The sequence below is a fragment of the Coenobita brevimanus genome, chromosome 35, assembly GCF_032717465.1.
Source record: "Coenobita brevimanus isolate Jiangsu-jjx chromosome 35, ASM3271746v2, whole genome shotgun sequence".
NCBI classification, from domain to species: domain Eukaryota; kingdom Metazoa; phylum Arthropoda; class Malacostraca; order Decapoda; family Coenobitidae; genus Coenobita; species Coenobita brevimanus.
The window spans coordinates 17,923,126-17,940,770 of record NC_136988.1 but is presented as its reverse complement, the minus strand read 5'-3'; the positions used below and the strand labels follow the sequence as shown (position 1 = coordinate 17,940,770).

Genomic DNA, 17,645 nt, shown 5'->3' with positions numbered 1-17,645 from the left:
TTCAGCTGATGTATTTTCTGCCATCACCGGCCTCAAGACTAACAAGGCATATGGGCCTGATGGAGTCCCTCCTGTTGTCCTCAAGAACTATGCTTCTGTGCTCACGCCCTGCTTAGACAGACTCTTTTGCCATTGTCTTTCAACTTGTACCTTTCCTTGTTACTGGAAGTTTTATCTCATTCAGCCATTCCCAAAGAAGGAGACCATTCCCAACCCTCTAACTATCGTCCATTTGCTTTAACATCCTGTGTCCCAAAAGTTTTTGAGTCTATTCTTAACAGAAAAATTTTAAGGCATCTTTCCTATCACAACCTTCTTTCTGATCGTCAGTATGGGTTCCGTCAGGGACACTCCACTGGTGATATTCTCACCTACCTTTCAGACTCCTGGTCATCCTCCTTTCAGGACTTTGGCGAAAGCTTTGCCATTGCACTTGAGATCTCAAAGGCTTTCGATCGAGTCTGGCATAAATCTTAATATCCAAATTGCCCTCTTACAATTTCTATCCTTCTATTTGTGCCTTCATCTATAGCTTCCTTTCTGGTTGTTCTATAGCCGCTGTTGTATACGGCCATCGTTCTTTCCTAGATCAATCAACAGTGGTGTTCCTCAGGGTTCTGTTCTATCACCAACTCAATTCCTTTTACTCATCAGTGATCTTCTAAGCTGTACATGTAATCCTATCCACTCATACGCTGATGATTCCACCCTTCACCTTTCCATTCAGTTTCTGCAACGTCCATCTTAGCAGTTACATCAACAAACAAGAGGTGATGCTATGACACACCTGATGTTTGACTCGGTACGTATCTCTGACTGGGGTAAAAGTAATCTTGTTGTTTTCAGTGCATCAGAGACTCAGTTTTTTTTTTTTTTTTTTTTTTTTTTTTTTTTTTTGTGTCCGACTCTGGGCAAAGGCTTCAGAGCCTATTGCTTGGGGGCACTGACCTATCCCAAGGCCCAGTAGTCCTCCTACACCTCCACATGTCACCACTTCGGCGCTAACACCCACCATTCATATTGAATACATGCTAGGGCTGTCTCATACAGGATTGGTGTATTGGTATTAGCGGGGGTATTTTTACGACATGTCGGCGGGTCATCTGGTAGATCAGGAAAGTCTGCTTTTAGGAAATTCAAATCCTCAAACTGTTCCCTGCCCCAGCCGGGATTCGATCCTGGGACCATTAGGACCGCAGGCCGCCTCTCTACCGATTCAGCCACGCCTCCCCCACCTATCAACCCGACAAAATAAGTTTTTACACCTATCAACCCGACAAAATCTTCCACAGGAGTACTGTACCTACTATTGTATAATAATATCCAGCTCAGTCGTGCATCATCCTTGAACATGCTTGGGGTTTCATTCACACGGGACATATCTTGGAAAGATCATATTGCATCTCTTGTAAAATCTGCTTCCAAGAGATTAGGTGTGCTAAGCCGACTCTGTGCTTTCTTTACCCCTGCACAGTTGTTGACTTTATACACGGGTTTTATTCGCCCCTGTTTAGAGTACAACTCTCGTATATGGGGAGGCTCCCCACATACAGCTCTTCTCAATAGGGTGGAGTCAATTCTTTTTGGCTCACCAACTCACCTCCTCTTACTGGCTCCCTTCAATTTCTGTCTCTTCGCCACACTGTTGCCTCTTTATCTCTTTTCTGTTGCTACTTCAATGGTCCCTGCTCCTCTGAACTGTCTGCTTGCATCCCTCCACCTCTACGACGGGCGCGTAGCACCTGTCTAGCAACAAACTGTCATCCCTTTTATGTCCAACTCTCTAATGCAGGAGTTAGCCGTTACTTCGTCTTTCCTTTATGCAACAGGTCAACTCTGGAACTGTCTCCCTCTGTCTGTATATCCTACTTCCTATGATCTCCAGTCTTTCAAACACAATGTGTCCAGGCATCTCAAAATGAATAGATCTTGAATTTGGCTCTGGTTTGTATTATTTTTGTTTTTTTTTCTTGTAAGGAACGTTTTGTGGGCTCAGCTTTTGGTTTGTTCTTCCTTGCATTAAAAAAAAAAAAAAAAAAAAATGATGCTGGATATTGGTAATATTGAGTCAGCCATCCCCACAACACATTCTTCAGATTACACCTTGGTATTCTTGTTTATGATACTGATTCAGATTAACCCAATGTTAAAAAATATAAAATGTGCTAGAAATTTTTATGGTGTAATATACAAAATAAATCACTAAGGAAGATGCTGCTACAAAAGCCTCGTATGCCACCTAGAAAATGAGACTCAACATCGTGGCATAGGCTACATCAGAATTAATTTGACTGGATTGTGATAGGTCCATTAGGCTGTGTTATATCTTTTTGGTATTTGAGTCATCTGTGAGTATAGAGTTTCTCTGAATTGGGAGCTGAAGCCAAGGCCATTAATTCCTGCAACCCAGTTACAGTACATGCTTCTCATTTTGATCACAATAATATTGGATGATTTTATTCAGCTTAGGAAAGAGCTCTTGTATTGAAGTCATTCTTGAAGGCTGTACCTAACTCTTCACCATCTGCATTGCCAACACCATCACCATCATCACCATCATCAGTGACATCCTGTCTCTTTTCCTAGCTGTGAGTGGGGTAAGGTAGGGCCGAGAAATCAAGGAAAAGGAAAAAAAAACACGTTCATAAAGTCTCTCCTAAGCTGAATAAACTAGTCTGAAGATAGCAAGAATTAAATTTTTAAAATGTATTTTTATTGAAGGTATTAATTGGATGGTAGGTGGGGGTGCTCATGTAATGCCACTCAGGGATGAATGAGGCTGGTCACTCTCATCTTAAATGTCAGGACCAACTTGCCTAGCCCCAGGCTCCTGTGCTCTTCATGAGGCAACACTGGATTAGATGATGAATGAAAATGAATGAATTAATTAATTGGATGGTGAGTAGAGTTAGCGTGGCTCTGTTTTTTACATCTGCTTCTGCTTGCTTGTGCTGAGGGTGAAGTGTTGCAGTAAGTTCTTGATGTACAGTAGTGTTTATTTATGTGGGTGTGGTGCTGAGGGGGATGCCTTCATGTGGTGGCACCAATATTCCTTGCTCGTGGAGCTGCCTGACTACACAAATGTCCCTGATGTCCCTCCCTACCTCCCAAAAGAAGGATGGCTGGTTGCAGAAGGGAAAATTTAGCTTGCAGTCCACCGGGTTCACGTACAGATGAAATTAGGGTTACAACTAGTTTACTTTATCTAGGTGTTTCAGTGTGGTTGTTTGCTGTTGTGCTAATGCAGGTAACACTCTTATTACACATACATTTTTTTTGCTCTTGCTCTGTGCTGATAGTATTATTCAGTTATGGAAGGTCTTTTTGAACTGGAGGGGTCAGATATAGCCATTACTAACTACTGTACTATCTAGGGACTCTCCTGTATAGACCAAAATCATATGATGGTAGCAAGAATACTGGTTTGGGATACACAAACACGTGATCAGTTTCCTGTTGTGGCTTAGATATGCTTTTACAGGAAGAACTAGAGAAGATTTGGCTCTCCTTTCTCTGATAGTCCTGCAGAAAACATGTATAACCTGCAGTAATTTTCTTGTCGTAATAAGAATGATGATATAACAGGACACAGAAGGTAGATTGAGCAGCCTCCCTCTCCTTCCTGTTAATCAAAACCTGAGTTACATCAGGGAATTGATCATAATTGTGTTTGCGTGTCCTAGTTCTGTATACTAGAATAAAATATCACAATATTGAAGGGGTTAAACTGCTTTCTTCATATCTAGATGGCTCCTTGACTCTAAGAATAAATGTTTCCTTAGCTCTTTCCTTGCTTAGTTGTTGTGTGAGTGTCCATTCTAACTGTGTTATTCATAAAATAGGTTGTGAAGGTGTAGGCAGGCCCCAGAAATATATAGAAAAGCCCGCATAATGCGTAAACAATCCCAGAATTATATTAACACTCAGAATATATAGACAATCCTCAGAATATGTAGACAAGCCTCCAGTATTTGAGTCATATGTGAAAACTCTTGATTAGGGTGAAGCAAGTTTAATTTGTCTCCCTCACTAACGAATGCCTCTGTAGCCTCCAGTGGTCAGGCCAAGCGTGTACATATACCAGTCCTCCTGATTTGGGTTCAATTTCAGGAGGGCAGACATTTAAGAGGGTGCAGTAGTATGGCTTTTAATGTGTTCATGTAGATTTGCATCCTGTACAGGTTTCCTCATGACTTACTAAGCTCTCACTCACAGGCACAGCCAATGAAACACAAGTACTATACTGTATTCATATACACTTCTCACCCTACACTCCAAACCCCTTCCACACACTTATTCTCATGTGTGAAGCATTGGGTGGGGGTGGGGTACTTCTCCAGAAAGTGGTGTTTCTCAGTTCTTTGGATTACTTGGCTTTCAAGAACCTTAGACATGACTGGAACATGTACAGTGTTGTGTACTTGCCCACCCATGTTAGATGTATGAAGGCTGGCAGAAGTTGGAGGAACAGATACTGTGGTTCAACACAAGTTTACTGATAAAGTGAAATTGTCCAGAGTCACAAAGGAAAGGTTCCTTTGGGTGGTATAATGGTGAAACCGAACATGCATGGCAATGTAAACCTGAGGAAGGCTATCCACACTGACAGTCAATTGTTTCCTTGGGTGAGAGTTTACCAAAGTGATAGTTTATTGACAGTAATAGCAGAATGAAATTACAGCAATGAAACAATACAGTGAAACAACAACACAGTTGCTACTTCAATGCTCTACAAATGCCAGCTGCTAGATTACATGCATACAGTACACTCATACATAGTGTATTGTACATACTCTACACATCATTGCATGCATGCTCTGGAAAATGATCACAATTGTTCCATAGAATACAACTCTCTTAGTTTATGGTTAGTGTTATAAAGGTTACCTTGGAGAGATAGCAAGAGATTATGTAGTTTGGAGTGTTGCCGGAGTTTACAGAGATATGCATGGAAAAAAAGAAAATGACAAATCTGTGATGATGACAATTTTGTGTTGTGGTGTCGGTAGGTGGCGTGAGGGTGTGAGTGCCTACATCTCCCCAACCTCGCCTCCTTCCCTCTCACACTCCAGTTCATGGCCATTGTGAGTCCTTCAGCTTATATCACCACTGTTTATACATTGCACTTAATTTAACGTCACTCACTGCATGAGTAGTCACAATCAACAGTTCCTTTGCTAAATATCAGTAAAAACCAACAGAACCTTGCTAAATAACAGTAACAGCCAGTTTTTTTTAATTATATAACCTTTACATTCTCTTGAAGCTGTTAAAACTTAGAAATCTTGTTAAGCCAACTGCATCTGAATCTTGCTCAATTAGCTCAATTATGTTTAAGTGTCTAATCCTAATTAGATCTTGCTAAGGTACACAGTAATAATAATGTAGAATCTCACTTTATTATACTTCAGTCACCTATATTTGGCCCAGATTTTTGTCCTTTTGCACTTTATTTCACATAGCACAGTGGTAGATAGAGACAGTGCAATGGCTACACAACCTTTCATTAGCACTTCTTTGTGCTCTTTGTGACTAGTAAATGTATTGTTAAAACTCGGCAGTTAAGTTGGAGAGATGGCAGTTTTAGGCCAAACAAGTAAGTTGGAGTTTGATTTAAATTTCTTAACACTGCCTCAGAATTGTCAGTACCTAAGGTTGTCTTGGTAAAATAATCAGTAATAATCAAGGAGGTTTGACTTTCACTTCTTTCCTTCTGCGACACTGTCTTGTAATTGTGTCAGAGTCAAAATAGATCTTGCTAAGCTGAACATTATCAAAGCATGTTAACATTTCACTGCATTATTTCAGAAGCCCTGGTGTGTTGTTGTTGTAGTCCCATATTTATCTCACTGAGAACCCATTGGACTACAGACTGATGTTGCCTTGTTTCTGCTGTCAAACTTTTGCTTGTGATAATACTGTACATTGTTATGGCACCTCACTTTTCAGTGATTTTATATATACAGTGACATTTCACTCCTAACTGAGCTGATGTCTAGTTAAACTTAGCTGATGTCTGGTTGAATATTTTCAGTATTGCAAATATGATAAGATACTAGAGTATGCTGTTGACCATTCTTTGCACTCTAAATCACCCATTTTTCTGGTCTGCCATGACTGTAACTTTAACTCACAACTCTGTATTGCACCTTCAGTATTCAGTATCTAATATATCTAGTCACTGCACACTCCCAGTTACCAGATATGACTTGAGAAGACCCTGTTGGAAAGCATTAATGGTTGGTCAGTCCATTTTTACCCCAAACCACTTGCAATGGGGCTGGAAAGGAGCCTACCTGTGGTGATGCTGTGCACCCAAGTCAAGAAGGAACAGGTGTGACTTTAAACCTGGAAGCCAAACCTGCCCTGCATCCTGCAAGGAGGATCCAGGTCCAGCCTGGCAGGATGCTGTCTACTGCATGGGAGCAGCAGTTCCCTACACCATTGTTTGCACAAAAGGAAATCAGTCTCCAACAGTCATTGCCATCCTCCTCACTTTTACTGAGAACAATCTTGGACTCTAAACACCATACATTTGTTCAAGTTGTCCCTCACCCATCATAAACCCTAGACAAGCATATAGATCTGTTCAGTGTAATTCTTGCACAGAATGGATTTATACCACATCCACTGTACTTACAGATACCTGTACTGGACATTACAACAGCAGATGGGATGTGACAGGTGTAACACATCCACAAACACTACTCCATAAGTATTGCACAACACATACCACACTAAGATGTAAACATATCGGTTGTGTAGAGAACGTATGGAATGACCTCATAGGGGTAGTTGCTTACCGGCAGTCAGTGGGTCTGCTGGGTCAGGCATGACCAGGGTTGGGCAGCAACAACCACCAATCATTATCTGTATATTGTATATAACCAGACAGTTTTATACACATTTTATAAATGACCAGGTGGAGAGGATGGAGAATTACGGACTGACTAGGAGAGTATGTGTGAGTGAGGTGGGGAGGGGGATAGGAGGAGGGGGAGAAAGAGAATGAGATGGAGTGAAGTGGTATTGAGAGGGAGATGTGAGTTGGGGAGAGGGCAGCCTGTTGGTAAAGGACAGGGTGACTTGAAGGCAATTTGTTTTTACCACCCCTAATGGGACTGAGACATCTTGTGATAGATAGAAACAAAGATAGATGAATAATCAGTAAAGTAAGAAAAGGGCTTGACTGATTAGGAGTGAATGTTTGGTCCATTTTATTGGCATTCTGTCGGTAGTTTGTTATACATTTGTGTTTTCCTTTTGTAATTCATCCATCTTTGTGGAGTAAATGCTAATTATTTTGTGTTGGTGACCATCATGATTAGAGTAACGTATGGATAATGACGATAACAGCGGTAATAGAGGTCATGGTGGTGATTGGAGTAGAACAAGGATGATGGTGATGATGATGATGATGACAGTGGTAATAGGTCATTTTTTTTTTTCCAAATAACAGAACAGAGGAAGGAAAAAACAAATGAATAAAAAAAAATGATAATGATTATGATAAGTAGGAGGGAGGAAAGGATGAAGGTGATTATGATTGGTAATGTTGATGATGGTGAAGGTAAGGTAAGTGTGATAACAGGATTGATGATGGTGATGATGATGATGATGGTGATGATGACACTGAAGATAAGAAGGAAAATGACTGACAAAGGTAAGGTGAGTGCACTGATATTAGCCTTGTTACTCAGATTTTTGTCAGTTATCCTGACTGCAGGATGAATGATTACAATGCATCTTAACCCCTTCAGTGCATTGACATATTTTCCATTTACTCTAGTTACCTCCAGTTGATTTTATTTGCCTTAAATGAGAATTTGAACTTGAAGGTTAATATACAGCCCTCATTAGCTTCGTGGTGCTGAGAAGGATGCTGTCATGTGGTGGCATTGATATAACAGATCTACACTGCTGCCTGGTTATGCGCAAACCATCCCACATTGCCCTCCTTATCCCCTGAAAGGAGGATGGTGGACTGCTGGAGAAGGGCACTGTCAGCCTGCAGTCCACCAAGCTCATGTTTCAGGTGATTCTGAAGCTGTTGCTGCTTCTGCTGCTTCTACTACTACTGCTACTACTATTATTACTATTACCATTACTACTGCTGTTACTGCTGCTGCTGCTACTACTACTACTACTACTACTGCTACTGTTACTGCTGCTGCTGCTGCTACCACTACAACCACTGTTCCTGTTGCTGCTACTGCTGCTTATTTTTTCCTTCAGCAGTTTGACATTATCCTTAGCTCAGTACTGTAGAATCATATAATAGTATTAGTACAAGTAGTAGTAGTTGCAACCCCATCCTTATCTGGACATGAACTCAGTCACCTGCAGGAAACTGACACTGCAGTACACCATCCTTCTTGTGGAAGGTGGGGAGTGTTGAGGGACATAGGTACATCTGGGCGGGTCCTCCATCCAGGTGCGTAAGAAGCATTTGAAAAGAGCAAGAATAAAAGAGAAAAAATGCCATCAGCTTGAAGGCATTAATGATGATGATGATAACTATAAACCCTGCCCTGTCTGTCATACGCAGGGGAGGTGAGTGGGACCAGCTAAGCCTTCATTCCTGTCTGGGTGTGGCCTGGGAGGCTGCCTACCCTGAGGTGCCCGACAGCGACCCGGCATTTGACCAGTTCTGCCCCAACCCTGTGACACTGTACCAGGACACTACACGCCTGCGCCTCCACATTACTGTACCTGGTAGGCTTGCAGTAGTTCAGGATAGTCCACGGTAGCTTCCAGTAGCCTTGAATAGTATGTAATAGTATCCAGTCAGTTCCACACAAAGTAGGATTGCAATTGAAGGTCTGTGAGAATGGATGGGACTTGAATGTGTTGGTGATGTGATGAGGAGAAGGTAGAGTGAGATGGTTTGGACATGTTGAGAGAATGGAGAAAGACAGTTGGGTGCAAAGGGTGAGAAGCGTGAACGTGAGGAGTAGGATTGCGAGAGGCAGACCCGCAAAAAACTGGGATGAGGGCATAGAGTGTGACCTCAGGGGTAGGGGACTGAATAGGGAGACTGCCAGTGATTTAGCAGTGTGGAGAATCACCATTAGGTGGCCAGAGCCAGCACATGCAGGCATGTTGAAGCCTTGATATTGAACGATATGAATGTACTGTGATGTTTTTGTATATCTATCTATTGATCCATCTGTCTATCTATCACCAACTTTAATCTCATAAGGGTTGGCCTCAGCTGATTCCTCTATGCCAGCCTGTCTCTGGCATCAGGCACCTTTTTTTCATACTCAGACCCTCCTCTCATAATATGCCTCTTCACTTCATCCTTCAATCTAATCTTCCATCTCCCCCCCCCCTATCCTCCCCTCTGCCTCCCCTCCTTCACATCATCAATATATATCAGCAATGAAGACTTTTTTTCTGTAAATTTAATATGTGGTGTTTTACATGTACAGTAATGATGATGTTGGCAGGATTTGATGAGCTGACGGTGTTTGTGGGCACTCGTTCCCGAAGCAGAATCTTCCAGCTGAATCCTGCCATCAACAGCCGCCGGTACCACCTTGTTGTTACAGTCCAGCGCCACCACAATGCCACCACTGTTGTTGTCAGAAGCCCTCTACAGGTACCAATACTCATACCATCTATGTGTATATATTATGTCATGCTGGACAGAGACACCTTCATGCAGTGGCACTGATATCACTGGGCAACTCCACTGCCAAGTTTTACAGGTTTCCCTCAACTCCCTCTCTGTCCCCCAGATGGAGGATAGTGGATTGCATGAATGCAGCTTCAGCTTGCAGTCTACTGGGTTCATGTCCAGATGAGCCTGGGATCTGAACAATAAGTGCTCATTACATTGCCTTAATTGATGTCCTGTTTTTGCAGTTAAAGTCCACAGTATAGATTTGCTGTTACAGTTGTATTGTTACCCTTAAGACTGATTTACCTGTTTCCTCTCAATGTACAGTTCCAGTTTTATGGAATGTCAGTTGTGATATTTGACAGCACATCTCTCTCATAATGAGGAGTACATGTATACCATTTATGCAATGTTGTGCATTCTGCAAAAGCTCATAGTTTGATGGCACTAATACGTCTGTGTGGGTCTGCTGTCCATTTATACAAACATTCCTCAGCTCCATCTTTAACCCCTAAAACAAGGATGGTGAATGCAAGAGAGGGCAACTTAAGTGGTGGAGTAGACTGTAGCACCAGTCGAGCAGGGCAGTACTCCCGAGGTGGATGGAAAGCTGATGACAGGGAGTGCTGGAGCTCCCGTTTCATCAGCCCTCAGGACTAGTTCCTGACCATCCACCTTTGCTAAACTTTTTCAGTGTCTCAGTTACACAGAGAGTAGGCCAGCATGCTCTCCAGTACAAATTTCTCTAACTATCTTCACCAAACTACATGCACAGTACACACTACACTTCCTATTCAAAATTTACCCAAAATGGCGTCGTTTTACCAAGCCTCGGAGTCCCCGGGGGGGGGGGACCATAAATGCCCCCACCATCTGCCCCTCTCCCGGTGACGACTCAAGATGCCTGGAACCACTGTCTGACTCTCTTCTTCTTCATTTCTGCAACATTCGCGGCCTTTCCTCTAACTTTCGCTCTGTTGAGCACCACCTCTCCTCCTCTAAACCTCACCTTCTTTTTCTAACGGAGACTCAGCTGTCTGAGGCAACTGACAGCAAACCCTTTTCTGTATCCTCCTACTTTCTCTATACTCATTTCAAAGCCAAAGGTGGCTGTTGTGTATATAAACGCAACGACTTATCTTGCTCTCGTGTTCCTGAACTTGATTCTTCTGAATTCTCCACACTCTGGCTTCGGCTTTCCTGTCATTCTCTGACTAAATATATCTGTGCTGTTTACTTATCCCCTAATTCTACTGACTATCAAAAATTCTTCGACTATCTTACTTCTACGATGGAACACATTCTATCCATTTCTCCTTTCTCTGAAATCTCCATTCTTGGAGATTTCAATGTTCACCACCACCTTTGGCTCTCCTCTCCTTTCACGGATCCACCTGGTGAACAAGCCTACATCTTTTCTATCCTTAATGACCTAGAGCAGCTTGTACAGCACCCTACCCGTATCCCTGACCGCCTTGGAGAGAGCTCCAACATACTTGACCTCTTCCTCACAACTAATCCTTCTGCTTACTCTGTTAATCTTTTCTCTCCGTTGGGCTCCTCCGATCACAACCTTATTACCTTAACCTGTCCTATCACTCCGGTACGGCCTGTGAACCCTCCAGGGAAACGTCGTCTGTGGCATTGTGGAGCCGCAGACTGGGAGGCCCTCAGGCAGTACTTCTTTGATTTTCCCTGGAATGATTATTGCTTCCATGGCCGTGAGCCATCTGAGTGTGCCTTGCGCATTACGGAGGTTATTCTCTCGGGCATGGATGCATACATTCCTTTCTCATATCCTTTGACTAATGCAAGAAAGCCTTGGTTTAATCACGCTTGTTCTAATGCTGTCCGCAACAAGGAGAGGGCCTACAAAAGGTACCGGAGCCAACCCACCCCTGAATCACATCATCTTTACGTTTCTGCCCGGAATCGTGCTAAGTCTGTTCTTCGCTCTACTAAAAATAATTTCATCCATACTAAATGCTCTCAACTCTCCAACTCGAATTCTTCCCGCTCCTTTTGGCATCTTGCCAAAAATCTTTCTAACAACTTTACCTCATCATCCTTCCCTCCTCTTTTCTACTCTGATGGTTCTGTAGCTATTTCTTCTACTGATAAAGCAGATCTCTTCGCACAGACTTTCTCCTCCAATTCTACCTTAGACGATTCCGGTTCTGTTCCTCCATCACTTCCCCCCTCTGACTTCCTCATGGCTGACATTAAAATTTCTTCAGTTGATGTATTTTCTGCCATCACTGGCCTCAGTACTAACAAGGCATATGGGCCTGATGGGGTCCCTCCTGTTGTTCTCAAGAACTGTGCTTCTGTGCTTACACCCTGCCTAGGCAAACTCTTTCGTCTTTGTCTGTCAACTTGTACCTTTCCTTCTTGCTGGAAGTTTGCTCTCATTCAGCCAGTCCCAAAGAAGGGTGACCACTCCCAACCCTCCAACTATCGTCCAATTGCTTTAACGTCCTGTATTTCAAAAGTTTTCGAGTCAATTCTTAATAGAAAAATTTTAAGGCATCTTTCCTATCACAACCTTCTTTCCGATCGTCAGTATGGGTTCCGTCAGGGACGCTCCACTGGCGATCTTCTCACCTACCTTTCAGACTCCTGGTCATCCTCCTTTCGGGACTTTGGCGAAAGCTTTGCCATTGCACTTGACATCTCAAAGGCTTTCGATCTAGTCTGGCATAAATCTTTAATTTCCAAACTGCCCTCCTACGGTTTCTATCCTTCTATCTGTGCCTTCATCGCTAGCTTCCTTTCTGGTCGTTCTATAGCCGCTGTTATAGACGGCCATCGTTCTTCTCCTAGATCTATCAACAGTGGTGTTCCTCAGGGCTCTGTCCTATCACCAACTCTCTTCCTTTTATTCATCAATGATCTTCTAAGCTGTACATCTAACCCTATCCACTCATACGCTGATGACTCCACCCTTCACCTTTCCATTCGGTTCCCGCAACGCCCATCTCAACAGTTACTTCAACAAACAAGGGATGAGGCTATGGCACACCTAATGTCTGACTTGGCTCGTATCTCTGACTGGGGTAAAAATAATATGGTTGTCTTTAATGCATCTAAGACTCAGTTCTTACACCTTTCAACCCGACAAAATCTTCCACAGGTATACCCACTAATGTTTAATAATATTCAGCTTAATCCTACATCATCCTTGAACATGCTTGGGGTTTCATTTACTCGGGACTTATCTTGGAAAGATCATATTACATCTCTTGTAAAATCTGCTTCCAAGAGATTGGGTGTGCTAAGCCGACTCCGCTCTTTCTTTACCCCTGCGCAATTGTTGACTCTATACAGGGGTTTTATCCGCCCCTGTGTGGAGTACAACTCTCATGTGTGGGGAGGCTCCCCTCATACAGCTCTTCTCAATAGGGTGGAGTCAAAGGCTTTTCGTCTCATTAACTCTCCTCCTCTTACTGACTCCCTTCAACCTCTGTCTCTTCGCCGCACTGTTGCATCTTTATCTCTTTTCTATCGCTACTTTAATGGTCACTGCTCCTCTGAACTGTCTGCTTGCATTCCTCCACCTCTACGACGGGCGCGTAGCACCCGTCTGGCAGCAGACTCTCATCCTTTTTCTGTCCAACTCTCTAATGCAAGAATTAACCGTTACTACCAGGCTTTCATTTATACAACAGGTCAACTCTGGAACTGTCTCCCTCTGTCTGTATTTCCTGCTGCCTATGATCTCCAGTCTTTCAAACGCAGTGTGTCCAGGCATCTCAAAATGATCGGATCTTGAATTTGGCTCTATATTGTATTTTGTTTTTCTCTAGGAGGGAACTGTTACTGCGGGCTCATGGCCTTTGGTTCCTTCTTCCTCGCATAAAAAAAAAAAAAAAAAAAAAAAAAAAAAAAGTCTGTATTCCTGCAAGTTCACATCCTGATAAGCCTGGGGCCACAGCAACAATAACAATGTCATGACCACTTGGATGTACTTTGGTATCTCCAGCGAACCACTTTAAGCCCTATACCCGCATTTTTAATGTAACTCTTTTTTTTCTCATCCAGATCCTAAAGGAGCTACTTTGTCCTCATCATGTTATCATGTCAGAAATGCACTCTGATTCATCCAAACATGACATAAACTTACTTAATCTTACACAAAAACCTAACCTAACCAACCTAATCTCACATAGGTTTTTGCCACTATACAGGTGTATAACTTTGCCCTTCCAAATCCTAGATGAGCATTTGTATTATTCTTTCATCACATCATCCTACCATAAATACACCCTGACTAAATATAACCTAACTTAACCTTACAGTTTTTGTGGCCACTAATACTATGTACTTTTCCTTCTAGATCCTAAATGAGCTTCCCTTGCCGATCAGTGTGTGCTACAAGAAGAGCCTGGTGGAGAGTGTGGGTTGGTCACTGAGTGAGGCGGTTTCCCCAGTGAACCCCTTTGAGCCACACGCACCCTTGGCCACCCTCCAGCCTGACCAGGTGTTCACTGTACCACTGCCCATTGCATACCACTCATCCCTGCACATCCAGCCTGCCGCAACTGAGTTAGTGTCTTTATTGAGTAGATGAGGATTTATTTATTTATTTATTTATTTATTTATTTACTTATTTCATATTTATTTTAGTTCCCTGTCCCATCTGTAGGTGGGAAAAAGTTATGATGATAATGATAATGCATGATTGTAGTGTCTGCAGCCTCTTCTATGGAAAATATTAAAATGTTTACATAAATATGCACCAGGCTGTGCCAGCCTGTCACCTCTGTGACCATACATATGTAGCTAGGTAGCTATTGTAATTTCCTCTCATTTCCATCTAATTTATTAATTTCCAACTCCACTGCCAGACTCATGCCCACACCAGCGCATTAAGCTGTTCCCACAACGCATACTGCCAAGTGAGTTGCTAGTGAAGCACCATTTGCAGGGCAGCCTGTGCAGTGGTAACTTGAATGTTGTTGTGTTTGGCAGGTATGATATCAGTGAGGAGGGTGCTTGGTGGAAGGATGTGCTCACCTCTACATGCCCTTACTACCTTACCTGCAGCCCCAAGTCAGATCATCAACCACACATCACAGCTGCAGTAAGATAGCGTGCTTGTGTTAGTAGCTAGATAGTCCACAAATAGACAGGTAGATAGGTAGTTTAATTATAATAGTGCTGAGAGTGCTTGTACAAACATGGTAAACAGTTCATTGACACTTCTGCGGACTATGATGATGTGAGGTGTTTCAAGAAATATTTTCATGTGATAGTTTACATTCCAAAGTAAAAAGACTCGTTAGACGTGATAAGAGAAGGCTATATGATGAAAAGGCAACAGAGACAGAAATTAAGTAAAAATGATGGTCAGAGCACAAGAGCAGCGTATCAGGCCATAAAGGAGTTAACTGGGACTGAAAAGAGAAGGAAGGAAATACCTGTACGAGATAGAAATGGTAACATGGTGACTAAAGGTTTGGATATAAAAGGAAGGTGGAAAGAGCATTTGAATCTTTTCTAAATAGACCAATCACAGCTGAAGAGGACATTTTGCCAGCCAAGAGAGATTTGCAGATAGAAACAGGGGATATAACCCTGGAAGAGGTAGCAAAATCTATAAAGGAATTAAAGAATTTTAAGACCCCAGGGTCAGGTCAGGTTGTGTCAGGTCATGTTGGGGCAGGTTGGCCTGGGATGGACATGTGCTACACAGGTGTTGGGAAGGTGTCAGACAGGTATGAAATATGGGTTAGGACAGAATGAGAGGGAAGGCAGTGGCTGAACTTGTAGAGAGGTGGCCTGCAGTCCTAATGGACTTGGGTTCAAATTCCACCTGGGGCAAGGCATAATGTAAGGATCTGAATTTCATAAAGAAGACTTTACTGATCAACTAGATGACCTGCTAATATGTCATAAAAATACCCCTGCTAATACCAATACTGCATTCATGTATGAGACAGCCCTAGCAATGTATTCAACACGGATGGTGGGTGTTAGCACTGAAGTGGTGACATATGGAGGTGTATGGTATGTACAGTAGGTGGACTCTTAGGAAAATGCTGTGTAGCCCATGCCGAAGGTTGAGAAAAAAAAATTGATTAGAGTGTTGGATTAGACTTAGGGATCACCTGCTAGGGGTAGTGTAGGGCAGAGTAAGGCATGGAGTATGGTAAGACTGGATAGATTTTTTTTTCAAGTGAAGAAAAGGTTAACCTATGCATGCATAAACCACTGCCTTACAAAATATTTACGTACTGTATATATGCATGTATGTTTATTTACTAAACCCAAAACAAACTAACCTTGAGTTTGTGAGGGTGGCCTCGCTTGTACCTGAACAAAACAATCTCTTCCGTGCCATTCAGCTCATAAACTACTTTTGATCTTGAACCCTGAAATACAAAATAAACATGTCAAAGCATCATCATCTTTATTATCTTTAATATAGTACTAAATTGTATATCTTCCGCAGGTGAGTGCTGAGTGTGGTGTTGAGCTTGGTGACGGTGAGTGTGAGGGACTGGGTGGACTGGTGCCGCGATACACCTTACACCTGATGCCACCCCTCACCTTACACAACCACCTGCCATGCACCCTGGCTCTGGCACATCCGGCACTCGCCCACACCTTCGTCTTGGACCCTGGGCAGCACACACGACTGTACCACATACACCCCGCACAAACACTCTCACTTGGACTTCAGGTGGGGAGCTGTTTTCTTTTCTCATGATGTACCTTTTATTCAGTTTTTGCTGTCATCAAGTGATTTCATTTGCTTATTGAAAAACCTCTTTTATTAAAGCATTATTGAAGACTATATTCACCTCTTTATAAGTTCCTGAATTCTGTCTAATATATGCATAAGGGGCACAAACACCCTCTGACTGCAGGTAGGGATCCATGTTTCTTTGCACTGTATTCTCCTTCATTATATACATATTTTCTGTGGCTGAAATACATCCGTATGGTTAGGTCTGTCAGGTGGAGTCAGGATTCCAGAGGTTTGAGTAACATGAATTTATGGCCCATTTCACTGAGCATCCTGTTGGTTGTTCTCATACATTTATAGCTACCCTTTCCTTCATTCTGAATCTTATCTCACGATATATTTTGGGTGGAAAAAAGTAATGGTGATGATGATGATGATGATGATAATGATGATGATGATGATGATGATGATGATGATGATGATGATGAGGAGGAGGAGGAGGAGGATGTATTTTTGTGTGCAGACAGGTGGCAGATGCAAAAAGAGAGACAGACACAGACAGTATTCAGACAGAGATGTCTGTGGACAGAGAACTATACCAAGCCTCTCTCAACTTAGAAATATTAGCCAGCGGGGGAAAGTGACAGTAGAAGAGATGAAGTATTTAGCAAACTTCTATACCTACAGGCACAGAGCTGTATCAAACTTCTCTGAGCTTAGGAATATTAGCCAGCAGAGGAATGTGACAACTAGGAGAGGTGAAATATATGGCAACTAATATATTTATGATTAGAGAACCATACCAGGCCTCTCTCAGCTTAGGATTATTAGACTGCAAAGGATAGTACCTCATACAAGAGGTGAAATATGAGGTGAACTTTTGTCCCCAGCTGCACATAACTTTGCATTCTCCATACTACAGGTGCTCAACTACCTGGGCAGTGACTGGGAGGGCAGTATTGAAGTGTGTGGTGATAGTGATGATCGACGCACAGTTACACTTACACATGGCGATGGCAGCAGGAAGCGGAAGGTTGAGGTGGCACTGTATTCCGCCAGGGGTCCTGCCACTGCCCTATACCTATACTCACCTTATTGGATTGTTAATAAAACCGGCCTTCCTGTTCATGTTAGGGTGAGTGAATGCTGTCGGATTATCAAGTGCCACCAAGCAGGATAGGCCAGTCATCCATCTATATATCTATAGCCAGACGTCATAATCTCATAAGGGGTGACCATTTGTCTTTGAGTTAGGCTAGTCATGTACTCTTAAAACCACGATCCTCTTCCTCTACTCACCATACTGGATAGTCAATAAAACTGGCTATC

General features: G+C 42.7%; 1 protein-coding gene across 1 annotated transcript in view; it reads left to right on the top strand.

The window, feature by feature from the left end:
* Positions 1–17,645, top strand: part of LOC145396163 (intermembrane lipid transfer protein VPS13A-like) — a 110,952-nt gene that overhangs the window by 39,359 nt on the left and 53,948 nt on the right. Inside the window, 6 exon segments of the mRNA XM_080269605.1 lie at positions 8,549–8,715; positions 9,453–9,604; positions 13,962–14,170; positions 14,597–14,708; positions 16,080–16,310; positions 17,239–17,451. Of these exon segments, the coding sequence (XP_080125731.1) occupies positions 8,549–8,715; positions 9,453–9,604; positions 13,962–14,170; positions 14,597–14,708; positions 16,080–16,310; positions 17,239–17,451 (1,084 nt within the window).